Source organism: Thunnus thynnus, chromosome 18 (assembly GCF_963924715.1).
Source record: "Thunnus thynnus chromosome 18, fThuThy2.1, whole genome shotgun sequence".
Classification (NCBI taxonomy): domain Eukaryota; kingdom Metazoa; phylum Chordata; class Actinopteri; order Scombriformes; family Scombridae; genus Thunnus; species Thunnus thynnus.
The window spans coordinates 26,766,083-26,782,365 of NC_089534.1; the positions used below are offsets into that span (position 1 = coordinate 26,766,083).

At 40.2% G+C, this 16,283-nt stretch overlaps 1 protein-coding gene across 1 annotated transcript in view; it reads right to left on the reverse strand.

Moving 5' to 3' along the window:
- The window catches only part of lama4 (laminin, alpha 4), a 36,151-nt gene extending 20,841 nt beyond the window's left edge, over positions 1 to 15,310 (reverse strand). Inside the window, exons 1-12 of the mRNA XM_067573181.1 lie at positions 14,700 to 15,310; positions 7,763 to 7,864; positions 7,489 to 7,616; positions 7,313 to 7,393; positions 5,939 to 6,153; positions 5,253 to 5,353; positions 3,835 to 4,015; positions 3,304 to 3,384; positions 3,041 to 3,192; positions 2,421 to 2,531; positions 1,909 to 2,020; positions 612 to 776 (exon numbers count right to left, since the gene is read on the reverse strand). Coding sequence (XP_067429282.1) covers positions 612 to 776; positions 1,909 to 2,020; positions 2,421 to 2,531; positions 3,041 to 3,192; positions 3,304 to 3,384; positions 3,835 to 4,015; positions 5,253 to 5,353; positions 5,939 to 6,153; positions 7,313 to 7,393; positions 7,489 to 7,616; positions 7,763 to 7,864; positions 14,700 to 14,804 — 1,534 coding nt within the window. The 5' untranslated portion in view covers positions 14,805 to 15,310. The remainder of the gene's footprint in view (positions 1 to 611; positions 777 to 1,908; positions 2,021 to 2,420; positions 2,532 to 3,040; positions 3,193 to 3,303; positions 3,385 to 3,834; positions 4,016 to 5,252; positions 5,354 to 5,938; positions 6,154 to 7,312; positions 7,394 to 7,488; positions 7,617 to 7,762; positions 7,865 to 14,699) is intronic.
- Between the last annotated feature and the right edge of the window lie 973 nt (positions 15,311 to 16,283).

The window sequence follows — 16,283 nt, forward strand, 5'->3', positions numbered from 1 at the left end:
TTATATCACTGCTTATCCAAAAGTAAAGATTTTGGTTTGTTCATTGTGTGTTCAGTTTGCTTTGCTCAGCACAGAGATCACAGCTGGGTTTGGCTGGTATTGGACTTTGTTTCTGGTTTCTGCACTTGAAAAAAAAAATATGGCAGCTGTTCTGGAAATTTTGAAAAATTTCCTCTACACTATCCATCAAAATCAGTTTCCAACTAAATTTGAGGCACAAAATAGGCCATGCTGTGGCAGAATATTACTATCTACTTTTTATAGCTTTTGAAGCTTGAAACTCAACATTAATAGTTTGCAGATTGAACAGGGCTTACTCAGTTCAGTTCTCACAGGCTATTTTCAGACTTGAAATCTCAGAGCAAAGACCTGAGCTTGTAAGATGTTATCTGTTTATTTAGGTATTTAGGTAAATCCGTTTAACCATCAACTCCTTAACACTAATATAATTTACCACTACAACTTTACGATATGTTTATATGACTTAAAGTTGCGAGGGAAAGCAGAGCATAAAGTTAATGCTATGTTGCTTAATCTTGGCTCTTCATCAAGGTGGTAAATATGAGAATAAATCGGGATTCGTTTGTGAACTATACTATACTACTCCTCACAGTCATGGGCTTCAGTCGACTCGTCAGTAGCAATGGGCTCTCGTGGGGACAGGTCCAGTTTCCTCATCCAGGTCACCATTCCCTGGGCCATCTCAGTGTTCTGTCTGGCCACCTCTGGATCCACATCCTGGTGAACACTGTACAGCTCCCAGTCATGGATCATCTCTGCACACAAACACACATAGATGTGTTAAGAACCCAAATGCATAAAGGACCAAGATTACAAGTGTAGATGTAGCAGTTAAATGGTCTCATAAAGTTCAGCACTCCTAAAATATATTTGTACTCAGGCTGTGCTTTAAAATTACTCTTACTGCTGCCTGCAAAATCAACTCCTGAAAGCTAGTCAGTAAAATTAGAGATTTTCTGCTACAAAGGTATAAAAAGGAATAGGCTTACTTTTACGGTTAATTTCCTTTCAGTCAAAATGAGAGCATTGCTTCTGTGTAAAAACCACGCTTAAAGTGAAATAAAAATCCAAGAAAGCCACACAAAGAGTGAAGATAAAATTATATTTACCCAGTAATACTTGAACATTTCAGTCTTTTATGAAGACGCTAACTAATATTAGCATTTTTACATTGGCAAAGCAGGAAGACATCAGCTAAAAGCATCAGCTAAAGTGCTGTTAAAGATTAGCTTGTTGTACATGGTGATTTTGCGTTTGTCAGTGAAATAATGGTACCATTCCCTTTTTATCCTGAGCAGGGAGGAATTAAAAAATACTAAAAGAAGACGTTTTTTTCATTTCTATATTCTATGTAGAAGTTTTCAGTTTAGACATAGCATTAATTAGAGATAATTCATATAAAACATAATTCACTAAAATTAAACACTTTTGATTGGGACTGACAACACAAGAGAGGTTTATGTTTTAAGTTTTAAGAGGATATATGTTTCACATGGTTTTATAGAGCTAACATAAATGTTAGCTTGTCCAACAGGCTAACATCACTTTATGTGCTGTCAACCAGGTTGTATTTTTTTAAAAAGTCATTTAGCATAGTATTCCTTTCACACCTAACATACTACAAGAATAAATATTTAGTTTTTTACCTGACAAAAAAACATTATTTTAATGCCAATTAGAGTCTTGAAACGTGAGCATTTTCAAATCTGGTAATATAAAGTCATTTTTTAAAAAGACCACTAACATAAGAAACACACCTCATGTCTGGGAGTCCTACTCTCTTTTTGGCTCACATACTGTACCTGGATTAATTCTCTCTAGTAAGATAACTTCATGACACTGATTGGACAAAAGAGTCAGTTGCACTTGAGCAGAGCTGTCTGGTACCTTCAATCCGCATGTTGAGATCAGTGAGGTTTGTGTTGAGCTGCTCAGCTAGGGTGACAGTCTGCAGTGTGTCCTCATCCAGCCTGTTCCCCTGAGTCTTTACCACATTTTCCTGGCAAATGTTACACAAACTCATCAATGACACATCAATCAGTGGTTAATGTAGCTTCTAAACACTGAGTTGCAACTCCCAGGTGACTTGTAGGAAGATCTAAACAGCTTGAGCAACTCAGCTTCAGATCTATGGGTTGTATTATGTTGTTAAATCCCTGCAGTGTAAAGCATCTGTAGAGTTTGATCAATATACTGTATTGAAGCATATGCTGTAAAGCAGTTTTAAACAACTTAAGTGCAGTTTTGAGTATAGTAGTTTTAATCTGATTGTTACTTGGATGCACATGGTAAGGATGGATAATGCATAATGTATTTCTAGAGAAAAACATTGGCTTAAACCTCTAAAGCAATTAGAAATGTTTACTGTGCAGTAAATAAAAGATGATGACTATGCTGACCAATTCTCCCAGATGTTTGATGTCTAGCACCACATCTTCTATGTTGTCCTCCAGCTCCCCAGCCTGGGCCTTCATCACAGATGACTTGTTTCTCCAGCCTTGAAACTGAATCTGGGAACAAAGCAATTCATTTCAGTTAACAGTCTACAATGTAATGGATGAGAAATTGCATCATGTTTCCTCACCAGCTCCAGAGAAAAATATCTGACTCTGTAGGTGCTAGCTGTTTGGCTAGCTGCTAACTTTGTTTGTGTGCTGTTTGGTTCTGGGCAGGTAGTATACAGTTGGTTTATCAGAGCTTTTTCACTGAAAACAACTGCCTGCTCTTAGAAACTAGGTTGATGAGAGTGGTGTGACTGAACCAAAAGAGTAAAATTGCTAGCCCTAAAACCAAAATTATAAGCTGAATTATGATAAAACGCTCCATAGAGCTGAAGGGAACTGCAGAGTTAGCATTTATTCTCTGTGGGTCGACTCCTTTCACATTACAAATTACAGTCATTTGACCCAATGTTCATATAAAAATATTGATTAGTGCGGCTTTAAGTTTTCTTTCTACACATACTGCATGATTTATTCTTCCATTTACACTGGAGTTATCCTTTTATGTGTGTATGTACCTGCAGGCGATGAGCAGTGTAATTGTAGTATTTGAGCCTGTCATTAGCAGCAGCCCCGGTTGAAATGTTCAACACTCCAACTCTCAGCTGGTCCAGTGTCTTATTGGACAGCCGCAGGTCTCCAATTAGATGCCAAGTGCATTCATCACAACCTAAAACCAAGGTAGATAAGTGGATTACAGATGAGACAGCAATTTGTCTTCTGTTCTTTTGAAAGTCTATGTTACTAGAGAGTTTTTGCTATAGTTGTTATCGCCACTCACTGTTGCACAGGTTGAATGTTGCAGCCTCTGACCGACACTCTCCTGTATGCATGTCACAGTGGCCGCTCTCACAGTCACACTCTGTAAAAAACAGATGCAGATACACTTCATCATACAGTGCAAGACAGACAGCTTAACACATCAGCTTAAATTCTTGATCAGCTGGAAACAGCTCAGTGAAGTTTCAAGACCCACAGATGGTATCTTGGCTTAAGGCCTGCACATCTGTCTCGTGGTCTCTATTGTGTGGGACTGATGGTTTTAGCAGCTGTGTGTGTATATAGTTTTGGACTGGATGGTGATGTCATTCAGTTCTCCGTGGAGCGTCTCTGGCCACAGGGTCACAGCTCTCAGCAGATGCTTCTCTGACATCATGCGCACTACTGTGGTAGTGGGCGTGGGAATGTAATACTGAGTGTATCCTTTTCTTCTGGGAAAGTTTTATCTGCATTGACAACAAATGGTCTGGGGACATTTTTTCAAGAGAGCAAGAGAACATTTGACATGTGGTATGATGGACAGATGACTTACTCTGGCAGCCGGAAGGGCTGTAGTCCCAGTAGCCTGGGAGGCAGCGCTCGCAGTAACGACCTCCGGCCCCTGGGCGGCATGGGCAGCTGTGGGTAAGAGGATGGCAGGTGGAACGAATAGAAGCTGGCCCGCATTCACACCTCCGACAGCCCTGACAGCTGGAGAAACCAGAGTAACCCTCCTAGATTACATGAATAAAAAACACTGTTAGGTTCCAGGAGCTGGCTGTTGTAGTTTCATTTTGAAACATACTGTTGTGCATCATTTAAAGAATAATTCCAGTTTATTCAAGTTTAATTTTTTACCAATATTTCTATCAGTTACAATATTGTACTCAACAAAATTATTGCTTAGATCAAGAAACATTCTACAACAAAGCGCAAGAAAGACGAGTTTGTAAGCAAGCCAACGATTAAGCCAGATTATTCATACCCCAGACCTCTTCATTTGGAAATCAAACGTAAAGTGAAAGCACCAAAAATGTTTGTACTTCTCTCTCATAGCACAGGAAAATCATGTGTGCACATGGTAAGGAGGGTAGGTCAAATTTCAACTAGTAAGTCAGTCTGTTTGTTGGATGTTTACAGTTTAGTATGGACAGTGTGGGTAGTAAATTTACTGCTCACCTTTGTTTTCTACTTCAAAAAATATTACACTTCAGGTTACATTTCAACTGCTTTCATCTTTTACTCTTTTACTCTATTCAATTGAACTAATTCCAGGTCTTACACCTCACATGAAATATCAGCTGCTGTCAATGCTTACGTATCAACTCTTACAGTTTTAGTGCTCACACTACAATTATCTCCAGCACTCCCACTTCAAATGACACCTCAACTGCTTTCGCCTGTTGTATGTCAACTGAGATTTCAACTCTCTCACTTTTCAATTGAAAGTTAAACTACATAATCTTGTACTCTTTATCTGAAACTTCAAATGCTTTGAGTGCATGCACTTCAAGTGGTAGTTCAAACCCTTTCAGTGCTTAAACTGACACTTCAACTCCTTAAGTGCTTCATCTTTAACTGAAACTCTCATACAGTATCTCACAAGCAAAGAAGTAAAATTTTAAAACATTTCAACTTGTTTAAGCTTAAAATTTAACATGTTAATACATTGAAACAATTTAAAAGCAGCAAGCACATTTTGATTTTCCTCAAGATATTTAGCTTTTTCTAGTTTTACTGTGCACTTGAGTGCTTGTGTTTCTTGCTGTCTGACTTATTTTTGGTGGTGTTGCCACATTCCCAGATCTTATCAATTAACTTGGTGAGTACAATGTTTTTACCAAGGCCACGAAAATAAGACCCAGGTTGTAATAAACCAGAATGATCCTTTAACCCTGCCTCACATGGAATCCCTGAGTCTCCCGGAAGAAATATCACTTGCACTGAGTAGAGTCACATGGTTTTGCTAACCTCGCACTGGTCACAGAGTCGTCCAGTGACTCCTGGCTTGCAGTGACACACTCCAGTCCTGTCGTCGCATGAGGAGGTGCCACATTCATTGCACTCGCACACTGAGACAGACAGAAGACACATGCACATGCGATGAGAACGATAGAGGTCAGATGATGTCATGCACACGGTGGTAAGGGTTATTTCTGGACTTGCAGGGACTCAAAAGGCATATGGTAATCCTCAAACCTCAATTGTGACCTTGTCCTGTTTTTTCACTGTACGGCTTCAGGAATACACAGCAGATAAAATACAAGCTAGTATAATAGTTACAATAGTAAAAAAAAACATTCCTCTAAACTATTCATATGCTGACTCTTAACACAATGTGACACAATAACTCAGGTAATCTTGTGGTGAACTACACTAACCTGGAAGAATTTGGCATGAATCTGGCAAGAATGTTCAGCAGTCAACAAGAGCAACTGTGTCAACAAACTAAATTAACTTTCCTGCCTTCATCATATACCAGGCTTTGTGTGTGGCTTAAGATGCACAAGTGGAATCAATGTTTCACAGAGAATTAAGCAACAACAATACCTTCACTCGAGCATAATCTTGGAACATAGTAGCTCTTCTTTAAATCATGGAGTATGGATAATTTCTTTCTCATCCCTCAGTATCAAATATTAACTTGTGGCCCCCACCTCTGCAATTCTTGGCACTGATGGCGTCGCCGTAGAAACCTGGGGCACACCTCTCACAGTTGGCTCCGGCAGTGTTTCCCCAGCAGTGCTGGCAGTGGCCCGTCACGTTGTGGCACTCGTTGAAGATCAGGTTGGGGTCAGAGTTGCCATTACAGTCGCATCTCTTACAGGAGTTACCAATCGCCATCGGGTTGCCATAATAACCCGGAGCACACCTGGATGGGAAAAACTGCAGATGACTGACAATGTCCCTGCCTGTTATGAACAACTAAAGGAAAAATCCACTTTTGGATAGCCTCTTTGATTTGTGATGCATGGCTTTTGCGATACATTGCAATAGAGTGACAGATTTTTCATTCGGCCACACGCATAAGTGACTGTTGAGTGGCAGTGATGGATTCTGGTAAACTGAGGGTTCCAGTGGAGGACCAATCCCCATCTTTGCATTCAGTAATGGCTTCTGATGTCTATTATTGATGAACATCACCTAAAGTTTAGTGGTGGCATTTGCTATCAAATTCTGTCGTAGCTGAAATACATGTGGAAATGACGGTGGCTCAGAGAGCTCAACTTACTGCAACTTATGAAAACCACAATCAAATAGAGAAATTATCTTTTTGAGTTGTGTACAAATTGCAGTTATAGTATTTGCAGCATGTTTCTGAATGTGTTAGCAAGCTGGTGAATGTGTTTCTTAGTTAGCTTGTGTTTTATTCATTTGCAGTGTTTTTATAAATGGTACATATCTGTTGTTAAAGTGGTGAATTTCTTTTTTCATATGGTTCATTTACTTGTGTTTTGTCCATCTGTATGTGTTGTCTTAAGCTGGAGTTTGCTTTTGATAATTTTTACTGCAATTTGTGCAGAAAAAGGATAAGAAATGGAGGAAGACCACTACATTGTGATGACATGGCAGATTGAAGGATGAGGACAACACAGACTGTTAACTCTACGGAGAGAGCCAGAGGAACTTCATTAGCTAGTTTCTCATTTGCTTGCTGTTTTCAGCCAGTTTAGTTTTTATTATTTTTTTCTCCTGATTGCACACATGATGTCAACACTAAGTACAATCTTATAGGATTTTGGTTGTTGCCTACCATTACAACTGTAATCATAGCCTACCTATTGTCCTGTGTGTTGACTCTTTATTTACTCTGTCACTCGGTATGTGCTCCTTTCTGACTGTGAAGACTAAAAAATCTGTGTGTGTTAGTGGAAACAGTTGTGTGTGTAATTTATGCAGTGATGGAAGACACAATAGATGCTGCATAGATACTTGTTGCTAAAACTACTACTAAAACCTGCTGTAAGATATTTTGAAAATATATAATATAAGCCCACTGATTGGTTGTTGAAAGCCATCTCATCACTGACCTCTCACAGATATGTCCAGCGTAGCCCTCTTGGCACTTGCAGCGCAGAGTGGCACTTCCTCTGTCACAGCGCACTGCAAAGCTGGCCAGACACACAGGGGAAAGTATTTCAGAGATTACACACTGCTTGCCCACACGAAACCTTCTGGCTGGAGACACAAGAATATACTGGCTTACTTATTGGAGGAGATCGAGAGGGGGCAGGCGCAGGGTCGGCAGATGTGGCGTCCATCTAGCCTAGGAGCTAGCATGTAGCCATCTTTACACATTTCACAGAAATCACCTGTACTGTGGTCCTTGCATTTCTGAAAGGGAAAATATTGCACCTGATTGCACTCTTCCTCTCACAATATTAAAAAAATTCACTGCCTGTGCTCATGGAAATTAATAAAATTGATTTGGTAATTTGAATTCCTTAATGAGTGATAGATAATCAGTACAGGAAACTTACTATACAAATACCAGTGATGTCTTGACAGTAGTCTGCGTGGCCTTTGCAGTTACATGGTAAGCATATGTTTTGGGCACTGAGGAAAAGTCCCTTTGGACACACCTGCAGGGAACAGAAATGTATATTATTACTTATGCATAAAAGTCAAGACTGGCATCCCGCTGGAGCCTTTGCATTTCTTGGTTTTTCTATCCCCTATTACCTAAGTATTATAGACTGCCCATGCTCCAGCAATCTGCTCTGTACAAAGTTTAAATTTTGCCCTGAGGTTTGAACAAGAAGAAAACTTGTGAAGAGTCAAAACCGGAAATGCTTCATCCTCTGGGGAGCCTGAATGTGTTCAGTAAATTTGATGTTGATTTGCCTATTAGATTTTTCTATTCTTAGTACACAAGTATACATTTTGACCTGAACAGAAGTCACGACTGGTCCACCAGCAATGTCATATGAGCAATATACAGATAGTCGGCCTTTCTCCATAGGGGGAAAATACTTGTTTGACTTGAGAATTATAATGCCTTAACCAGAATGAATGTGGAGTTAAATATGTTACTGAAATCAACTAAAATAAAATTTAAAATGTACGATTAATATTTTGTTCATCAAATCAGTTTGATCATGGGGGTGTAAATTATACTCTTATTTAAATCTCAGGAAAGCGTGTTGGCATGCTAACATTTGCACTAAACACATAGTAGAGCTGAGCATGGCAATCCATCCAATAGCTGTCAAGATTTGTAATGAAAAGCCAAAAATGTCAAAGAGGAAAAGTCAGGGGATCACCAATGTCAATAGGATTCATCTTCTGGGCACCAGGAATGATGTACAAAATTTCATAGCAATCAATCCAATAATTGCTGAAATATTTCAGTCTGGATTAAAGTGGTAGACTGACAGACTGACTGACAGACAGACCAACCTTGTCATGCTGCTAGCATGACGAAAAAATGGAAAAAAAAAATCTCATTTGAGAGGCAATTGAAACATAGATCCTTTTTCTTCAGGCAGATTTGGATACAGTCAAACCAAGCATATTCATGATCAAAGTGAATATTCACACAGAAACTATTCATTACTGCACTTCCAGTTTGAATGTGGTGTACTATTGCTAGTCAAGTGAATCAAAGAGAGGTTGCTTTGCTAGCTGTAGTAGTTGGTAGAGTGGGCAGCAGTCAGTGAAGCCTTGTTAGGAAGCATGTTCTGATAAGGTACTAGGTGTCCAGCTACCATCACTGTTTATCTAAAGTAGTTCCACTAGTCTTACAAATAGCCATTCATTACCAACCCCTCTGGCATCAAACATTTTCATGCATGAATCAAGCAAATCAAGCTGGGTGTACCTGTAAGAATTCAAGATACTGATGACTGGTTCAATATTTTTGCAATTTAGCGTTGACATTACATTTACACAATTATTTTAGATTTAAGAAGAAAATTAATTTCTTAAAACAAAGTGAGTTTTCAGGGAACCCCACTGAACTGTAGTAGTCCCCTCCCATTTGCAGAATGTCATTTTAACATCTGCATCCTGTCTGATGTTTGTTCACCAGGGTTTCTCAGGATGGTGTGATGTCAGAGTTCAGGGCCATGCCCACCACCACCCCCACCCCACACACACACACATCCCTTTGAACATGTCTGCACGTTTGAAGCAACACAATTCAATGAGGCATACAACTGCACTTTGTTTGCAGCAATATAAGAAGTCCATAGCCTGACCCCCTTGTCCCACCCAGTCAAAGGGACATTGATGCTATGAATCCAGAACAGCCAGCAGATGGAACATTCCTCAGACATACAGTACTGTATGCCTACTTGTGATTCATATTTTCCCCTGATTTATTCACAGATGGGCTGTGAGACAAAGACATGCCTTGTAGCCAGATAAAATGAAACATCCTGTGAACAGCAGCACAGATTCCTCCTGCAGACCCATTTCCTGTGGTTTTCCCTGACCGACAGTGCACATACACTGATACCAGACCATTGGTCATTACCATATCAACACTCAATGTGTTAACCTTCTAGGTAAACACATCCTAAACATGCAACTAACGATGCAAAGTTTTGACCCCAAATGGTAGCCCAAGCCATTAAGAGTAATAAACAACAAGTTTATGAGAAAACCACTGAGATCCTGTGCTATTTACCATTTGTAGAGCCACTTAAAAGAGTTTTGAATTGGTTTAGACCTATTAGCTGTGTGGCAATCTGTGATGGGTCAAACAGCTGCAGTGTGTATACACAGGAGAGCACAGGACAGGGGGTTGGAGGGAGATGCAGCAGATGGTCTGGAGGTAGGACATAGATCTCTTTAGGCTCCTCTAAAATTAGACAAATGCATCTCAAGTATACCAACCCAGTATTTGTGGAAAAACATTTTTCTGCACATTTGGATAATTTGGTGTTGAAATTTTCAATTGTAAATCAAGCACAAGACTTGGAAGGAATAGTTAAACATTTTGGGAAATAAACTTATTTGCTTTTTTCTATAGTGAGATGAAAAGATTGGTATTATTCTTATGCCTTTATAGAGATGGAGTTGGGTAGTGTTTAGCCTAGCTTAGCATAAAGACTGGAAGCAGGAGGAAACAGCTAGCCTGGCTATAATAAAGTGTCATAACAAATAAACGAGGGAGCCTAGCATCAACAAACGAACTTGAACAACTGACTATGTACTCTCAACATGTCTGTTGGGAGCCTTTTGTACTGCAAAAAGAACTATTTAGAGAAATACAAATTGCAACGAAGAAGAAAAAGATTTCACCCAGGGTTTGATGTTGATTCACACGATGGTTCCAAACTTGGCAATCTGACTATGAGGATAAGACTTTAGGATGTCGCATGTCACTTGCAAAGAAATAACTCCTAAAACCACAAATTTACATTTTTACATTGGTGTTTATTGTCGGGTCAAACCAGTGGTTCTCAAAGTTTTTCAGCCATACAGATATCGGAATCACAAAAATGTCAATTTCCTGTAAACCAACTTTTCTACTTTTATTAACCATTAACAATATGTATGAAATTATTAACAAATGAGTTAAGTATAATGTATATTATTGAAATAATATACTGAAGAACATAACATGCATGTTTCTTTGCACCTACACATTAGCATTAGCATGGTGAAAATGCAACTTGCTGACTGAGGTTTTTGACCAAAAAGACACAAAATGTCATATTTAGATTTTTACTGATGTGTTTGCTAGATTAGAAATACCTGTTGTTGACTCCCTGTCTGAAATATACTTTACAGTTAATTTTTCTGTATAACTTGACATTAATAACTTTTAACTCTTGCTAGGTTTGCTAGTGTGAAAGTACTTTTACTGAACTTGTTGTTCCACCATTAAACATCGATTATTTTACATTCTTCTGCTCCACCCTGTCCCTCCCAGTCATGGTCCCTAGATTGAGAACCACTGGGTGCAACAAACAAGATACAATATATTCATTAGTCAGCTTGAGAATAGTTGGTAGGTGTATTTATTTAAAACTTCTGACAGAGCTAGGCTAACAGTTTCCACCCTGCTTTCAGTATTTATTCAAAGCTAGTCTAAACAAATCCTGACTCCAGCTCAGTACTGAAACATAAACATGAGGTTTGTATTGATTTTCTCATCTCAATCTTGGAAAAGGAAGTGAATAAGCCTGTTTCCCAACTATTCCTTTAACATATTTCTGTTGGGGTAATACTGAAACTGAAAATTTGAATTAGATTTCCCAACACCATGGTGACTGTAGTTAATCCCTCTTGACTATCGTGCAAATGAAAATAATTGACATCAGAAGCGTTCCGCCAACTATGAGCACACTCAGTAATGTGAACTATTTCTGTGGCCCTCCCACTGTGCCCACTACAGTGGAGAACAAAGATGACATTCAACATGTTATATAGCCTCTCTCTGTTTTCATGTGAAGCTGCTTTTTCCAATGACTCTGTCACATTTTGCTCTGGCTTATTATTTATCAGTGTATTTCCTGTGTGTTGATCGAGTACTTATGAGCCAGACCATGAGGCTCTATCATCATTCAACTCTATCTCTGCGATACAGAGCTGAACAAATGTAGCTGGTATCAAGCATAAAAACAGGAGTTGGCTCCACAGATGAGTGTTATCCAAAGTCAACACCCCCTCTGGTCATGTAGTTCCAAAACTCTGTGGCCATGTCCCCTCTGTGTAGCGTATGTGGGGGTGGGAAGCCTCTACGACAGACAAATCTCTAGAATGCTGTTTTATAAAGATAATGCTTAAATGTGATGTGTTCAGTGTGTTGTTACGTACATCTGCCTGTCGACTGAGTTTTCCCAGAGTGGGAGAATTAAGTGGATTAAATGTTAAAGCTTGAAGGTTGAATATCATTTCCGCTTTGCCTCCCAACTGGAGCTGGCTGCTGTATTTATATTGACGTAGCGAGAGGGGTTCAGACACTGGATTTAGTCATGCTAACTCCTCTGAACATCCTCAGTATGGGACAGATCCAGGGTCATGAGAATCTCATCCTAACACGGACAATCTGTCTGCAGGGGTGAGGCCTCCTCTCAGGGGATCTTCAACTCAGACAATTCTAGAGATGAAGAAATAAACATGTACCACACAAAATAAATGGAGAGGAAATGTTGAAATTGCTCTGGTTTTGCATCGCCAAGTTTGGAAACTGAATACCTCCACAACCACCTTGACATATTTGACCTAAACCCCATTTTCCCAGGATGTTTCTGCATATGATCAGTTCTAAGCAAACTCACTATATAGCCACTTAAATCTTGGTTGCCAAGAATCATGGCTGTCCAGTTCAGTTCTATGAGGCCCATGGGGACAAATCAACCTCTAAAGCATCCAAAACAACAACATACTGACACTCACAGAGCAGCAGAACATTTCTGTGAAGGGATCAAGTTGGAGTTAGTTCATATATGGCCTGTCTTGTTCTATTTAACCATAGCTCCAGTCAGCTTGCCTTTGTACAGTAAGGTTGTGGTGTAGTGATGACCACAATAGCATCAGAATGGCACAAGACAGGCTTTTAACCAGTGAATGTCATTATAGAGATAAGATATAAGCGATCGAGGTATCAAGACATAGTTTAGATTTTCTGCGAACATGCATTGGCAAAGTTATACAGCCATGCATTGTGAGTAGCAAGATGTAGTGAAGCATTTGATATAGTTTTGCTCAGAATGAGTTGCTATGATTTTAACAACCCTATCACCAGACAAGTACGTCAACATTGGAGGATTCTACAAAACCCTACGTCAATGACGTTTTTTGTCCAATGCCAGCATTTTCAAAATTCTCATTTTCTTAGTGAAATATTGTGGTTATGGCAAAACATATAACAAAATATGATAATGGAAGGGTTAGGCAACCAAAACACTCTGTTAAGGTTAGGGATAGATCGCAGGTTTGGTTAATAAAAACCCATAAAAACATCAATTGCTGGCTTGGGACTGGACGCAAACTCTGGTCTTCTGAATGACAGACTGACGTGCTACACGCCCATCCACCACCCCAACCCCAGACCTCCACACCCTTACTTTCTACCTTGCTTCATAAAAGCTACACTATGTACTTCATTAGCACAGAACATTGGCATTAGAAGTAAATCGTGAGGAGCAGAATCGCTCAATACGGATGTAAATTTTAGGAATGCATGATAAATGACTGAAAAAATGGGCTCTTAATAACTTTATTGAAAGTAATAAAAAGTTATAATCTTTAAGATTTCAGTTTTGGTTGAATTTGGCAACACCTGGGATTATTGGAGGTGGAAACAAGTGCATTTTAATAACACAGCTTCCATAGTTCCACTTGAAATGACACTTGTATCAGCAACTGGAGGAAACAGACACATCTTGAGTGGCTTTCTACCAGAAATCCAACAGAAGATGAGCAACTGGTGTATCTGTTTACAGCGCAGCCAAACAATCTGTGGACTGAGAAGATTCATTGCATCACATTCTTTAATCCTTAGAAGACTAAGAAGACAGTTCAGTATTTTGTCATCCAACACTGTGATACCGAACTCATAATCAAATGTTTGTCCTCACAAATGTACAAGTACATCCAACGCACGTTTGCACTGTTTCTGTGAATCCCCTGTGCATGGATATGCGATTTGGATACTACAAGGGAAAGGCGGACTCCACCAGCAATAATGAAAGTGACTATATAAAGAGTCAATTACAGAACTTGAGCACAGTGAGTGCATGGCTATTGCTGAAAAATTTCTAGCCATAAATAGTGTGAAATATGGACTTATTTATGAAATGATAAAAAAACATTTTATGGATAATAATTTTAAAGCAAAACAGAGAAACTCAGCATGACAACAGATTTCAATGTTTACAAAGAATTGTCTGCTTAGTTGAAAGTTTGACTTCTGAGCTTATATCCTTTTGATTATACTAAGCCAAGGGAACACTGGCCTGTGTGCCAGTAGTTGTCTAAGGCTTCTCATGCCCTTAATGTCTATTATGCTCTTTCTCCCCTCTGTTTCTCTCTGGGGTGTTGCTCAACATTTGGCAGCTGCTTTCCATTAGTGAACTGTCAGGGAGGGGCAGAAGGGGCATGACAGTGGTGGAGACAGTAACTCAAAGCCTTGAGGTACCTCTAATGACACAAACACACACATACATGAACACAAAGCAGGACCATTGTGAAGTTTCAAAGTCCAGACATAAACATATATAAGTCCACAGAGAGCTCTTCAGACAGCCAGAACTATTAATACACTCACAAACCCAGGTCATCCTCAGTTTTCACATCAACATTTGTGCACATGATCACAACATTTGTGCACATGATCATCAGCCTCATTACATACTGTACATACAGTATACTGTAGGTGGTAGAATTCAGAAAACTAAACATAACAGTGCTAGCATGCACAGTGTATCAGCCAAAAATGAGATAAAACCAAATCTGTCTTACTTTGACCAACTGTTGCTGTTCCCCGAGCCTGGCGGCAGAAGCTGGATAGGCAATCCCTGAGAGGATGCCGAGAAGGCAGAGGCAGGGCAGAGATTTAGCAGCCATATTTGTGTTTGCCTATTGGAGCACTGATCCCCCCTTTCTGTGTCTGTCTCTGTCAGTGTCTCCTGGCTGTAGGAAAGGTCTCTGGGCAGCTCCCCTTGCTCCGCTGCACCCGTTGGCTTCACTTTTCCACCGCTCCGACCTCCAGATGCGGCACTGCGCCTAGTCCCGGCCCGGGCTGAGTCCTGTAAAACAAACTTGTGTGGACTTCCTCCCTTTCTCTCCCTCCCTCCCTGCCCTGATTCCTCTCCCCTAGCGGACTTGCCTCTCCCCTGAGCCTGTGTCTAAATCACATACAGATGGGAAGGCTGGAAACTGAGAGAAAGAGTGAGAGGGGGAGAGAGAAAGAGAGACAGAACTACAGACAGAGAGGCAAATGAGCAACAGAGGGCTTCTGTCTCTTGAGCAGGAGGCAGGCTTGAGGCAGACAGTGCACCCATCCAAGCTTGCACACACCCCCCCCACCACCGGTAGAGTAAGATTGAGTGTTAGCTCCTCGTCTCCATTTGCAGGTCCGTGGCACCCTTTCACCTTGGGCTCAACAGGCAGCACCCCTCCCTCTGCTCTCCCCCTCCCCTTCCCCTTCCCCTCTGTTCGGCCAGGGTGGGCAGAGGGTCTAAAGCTTCAACACTCACTCTACACTCTACAGGCAGAAAAGAAACAGCTGCTCTGATATCCCAGTCCAGCTCCACCTCGCAACCCCAGACTGAGCTTTCTGTTTGTTTTCCAAGGTCACACCATCAAACGCTGCTAAATTTATGGATATTGTGCAAGGCTCCTAACAGGAAGAGCCTGAGTGTGACACTTCTAGCACAAAGGACGTATTGTCAGAGTCTAAAAAGAGTAGTTCCTTTGCGATCTGAATTGCTGGATACTGTAAAGGCCATTTAAACCTGATGATGCGTGTTTTTGCACGTGCTGAAACTCATGACTCTTAGCAGTACGTCACACAGGTCCAAAGACAGTTGTGACTTTTTTTCATCCCACAAAGACCATGATGTAAGCAGTTCCAAATACGTCCAAGCTATGTCGTGCTGGCCCATTGGACCATGTGGAAGTTATATGTCTCAAGTGACTAATAAACAGGTTGTCACATTCCAGTTATGTATGGCAGAGATGTCATTTTAACTTTGCACAAGAAGAGCAAAACAAGGCCTGAGGCAGCTCTATATTTACTACTGTAAACAGAACCGGGGTTGAAGTTGAAATTAAATTTGAATTCTCTTCACTTTTTGTGAGAGGACATATCTTTTAAAATATGATGATACTGTGGCTATTGTGCAATTTTCCCCCATTTTCCAACTGTTTTTGGACATACAGTACCAGTCAAAAGTTTGGACACAACTTCACTTGAATGAGAAAGTGTGTCCAAACATTTGACTGGTACTGTATATCTGTGGAAACAGGGTCATGTTGTTTCCCCTCTTTCCACATAGCTAGCAACTGTAAGTTAAGCTGTCTGTTCCTTTATAACATGTAACA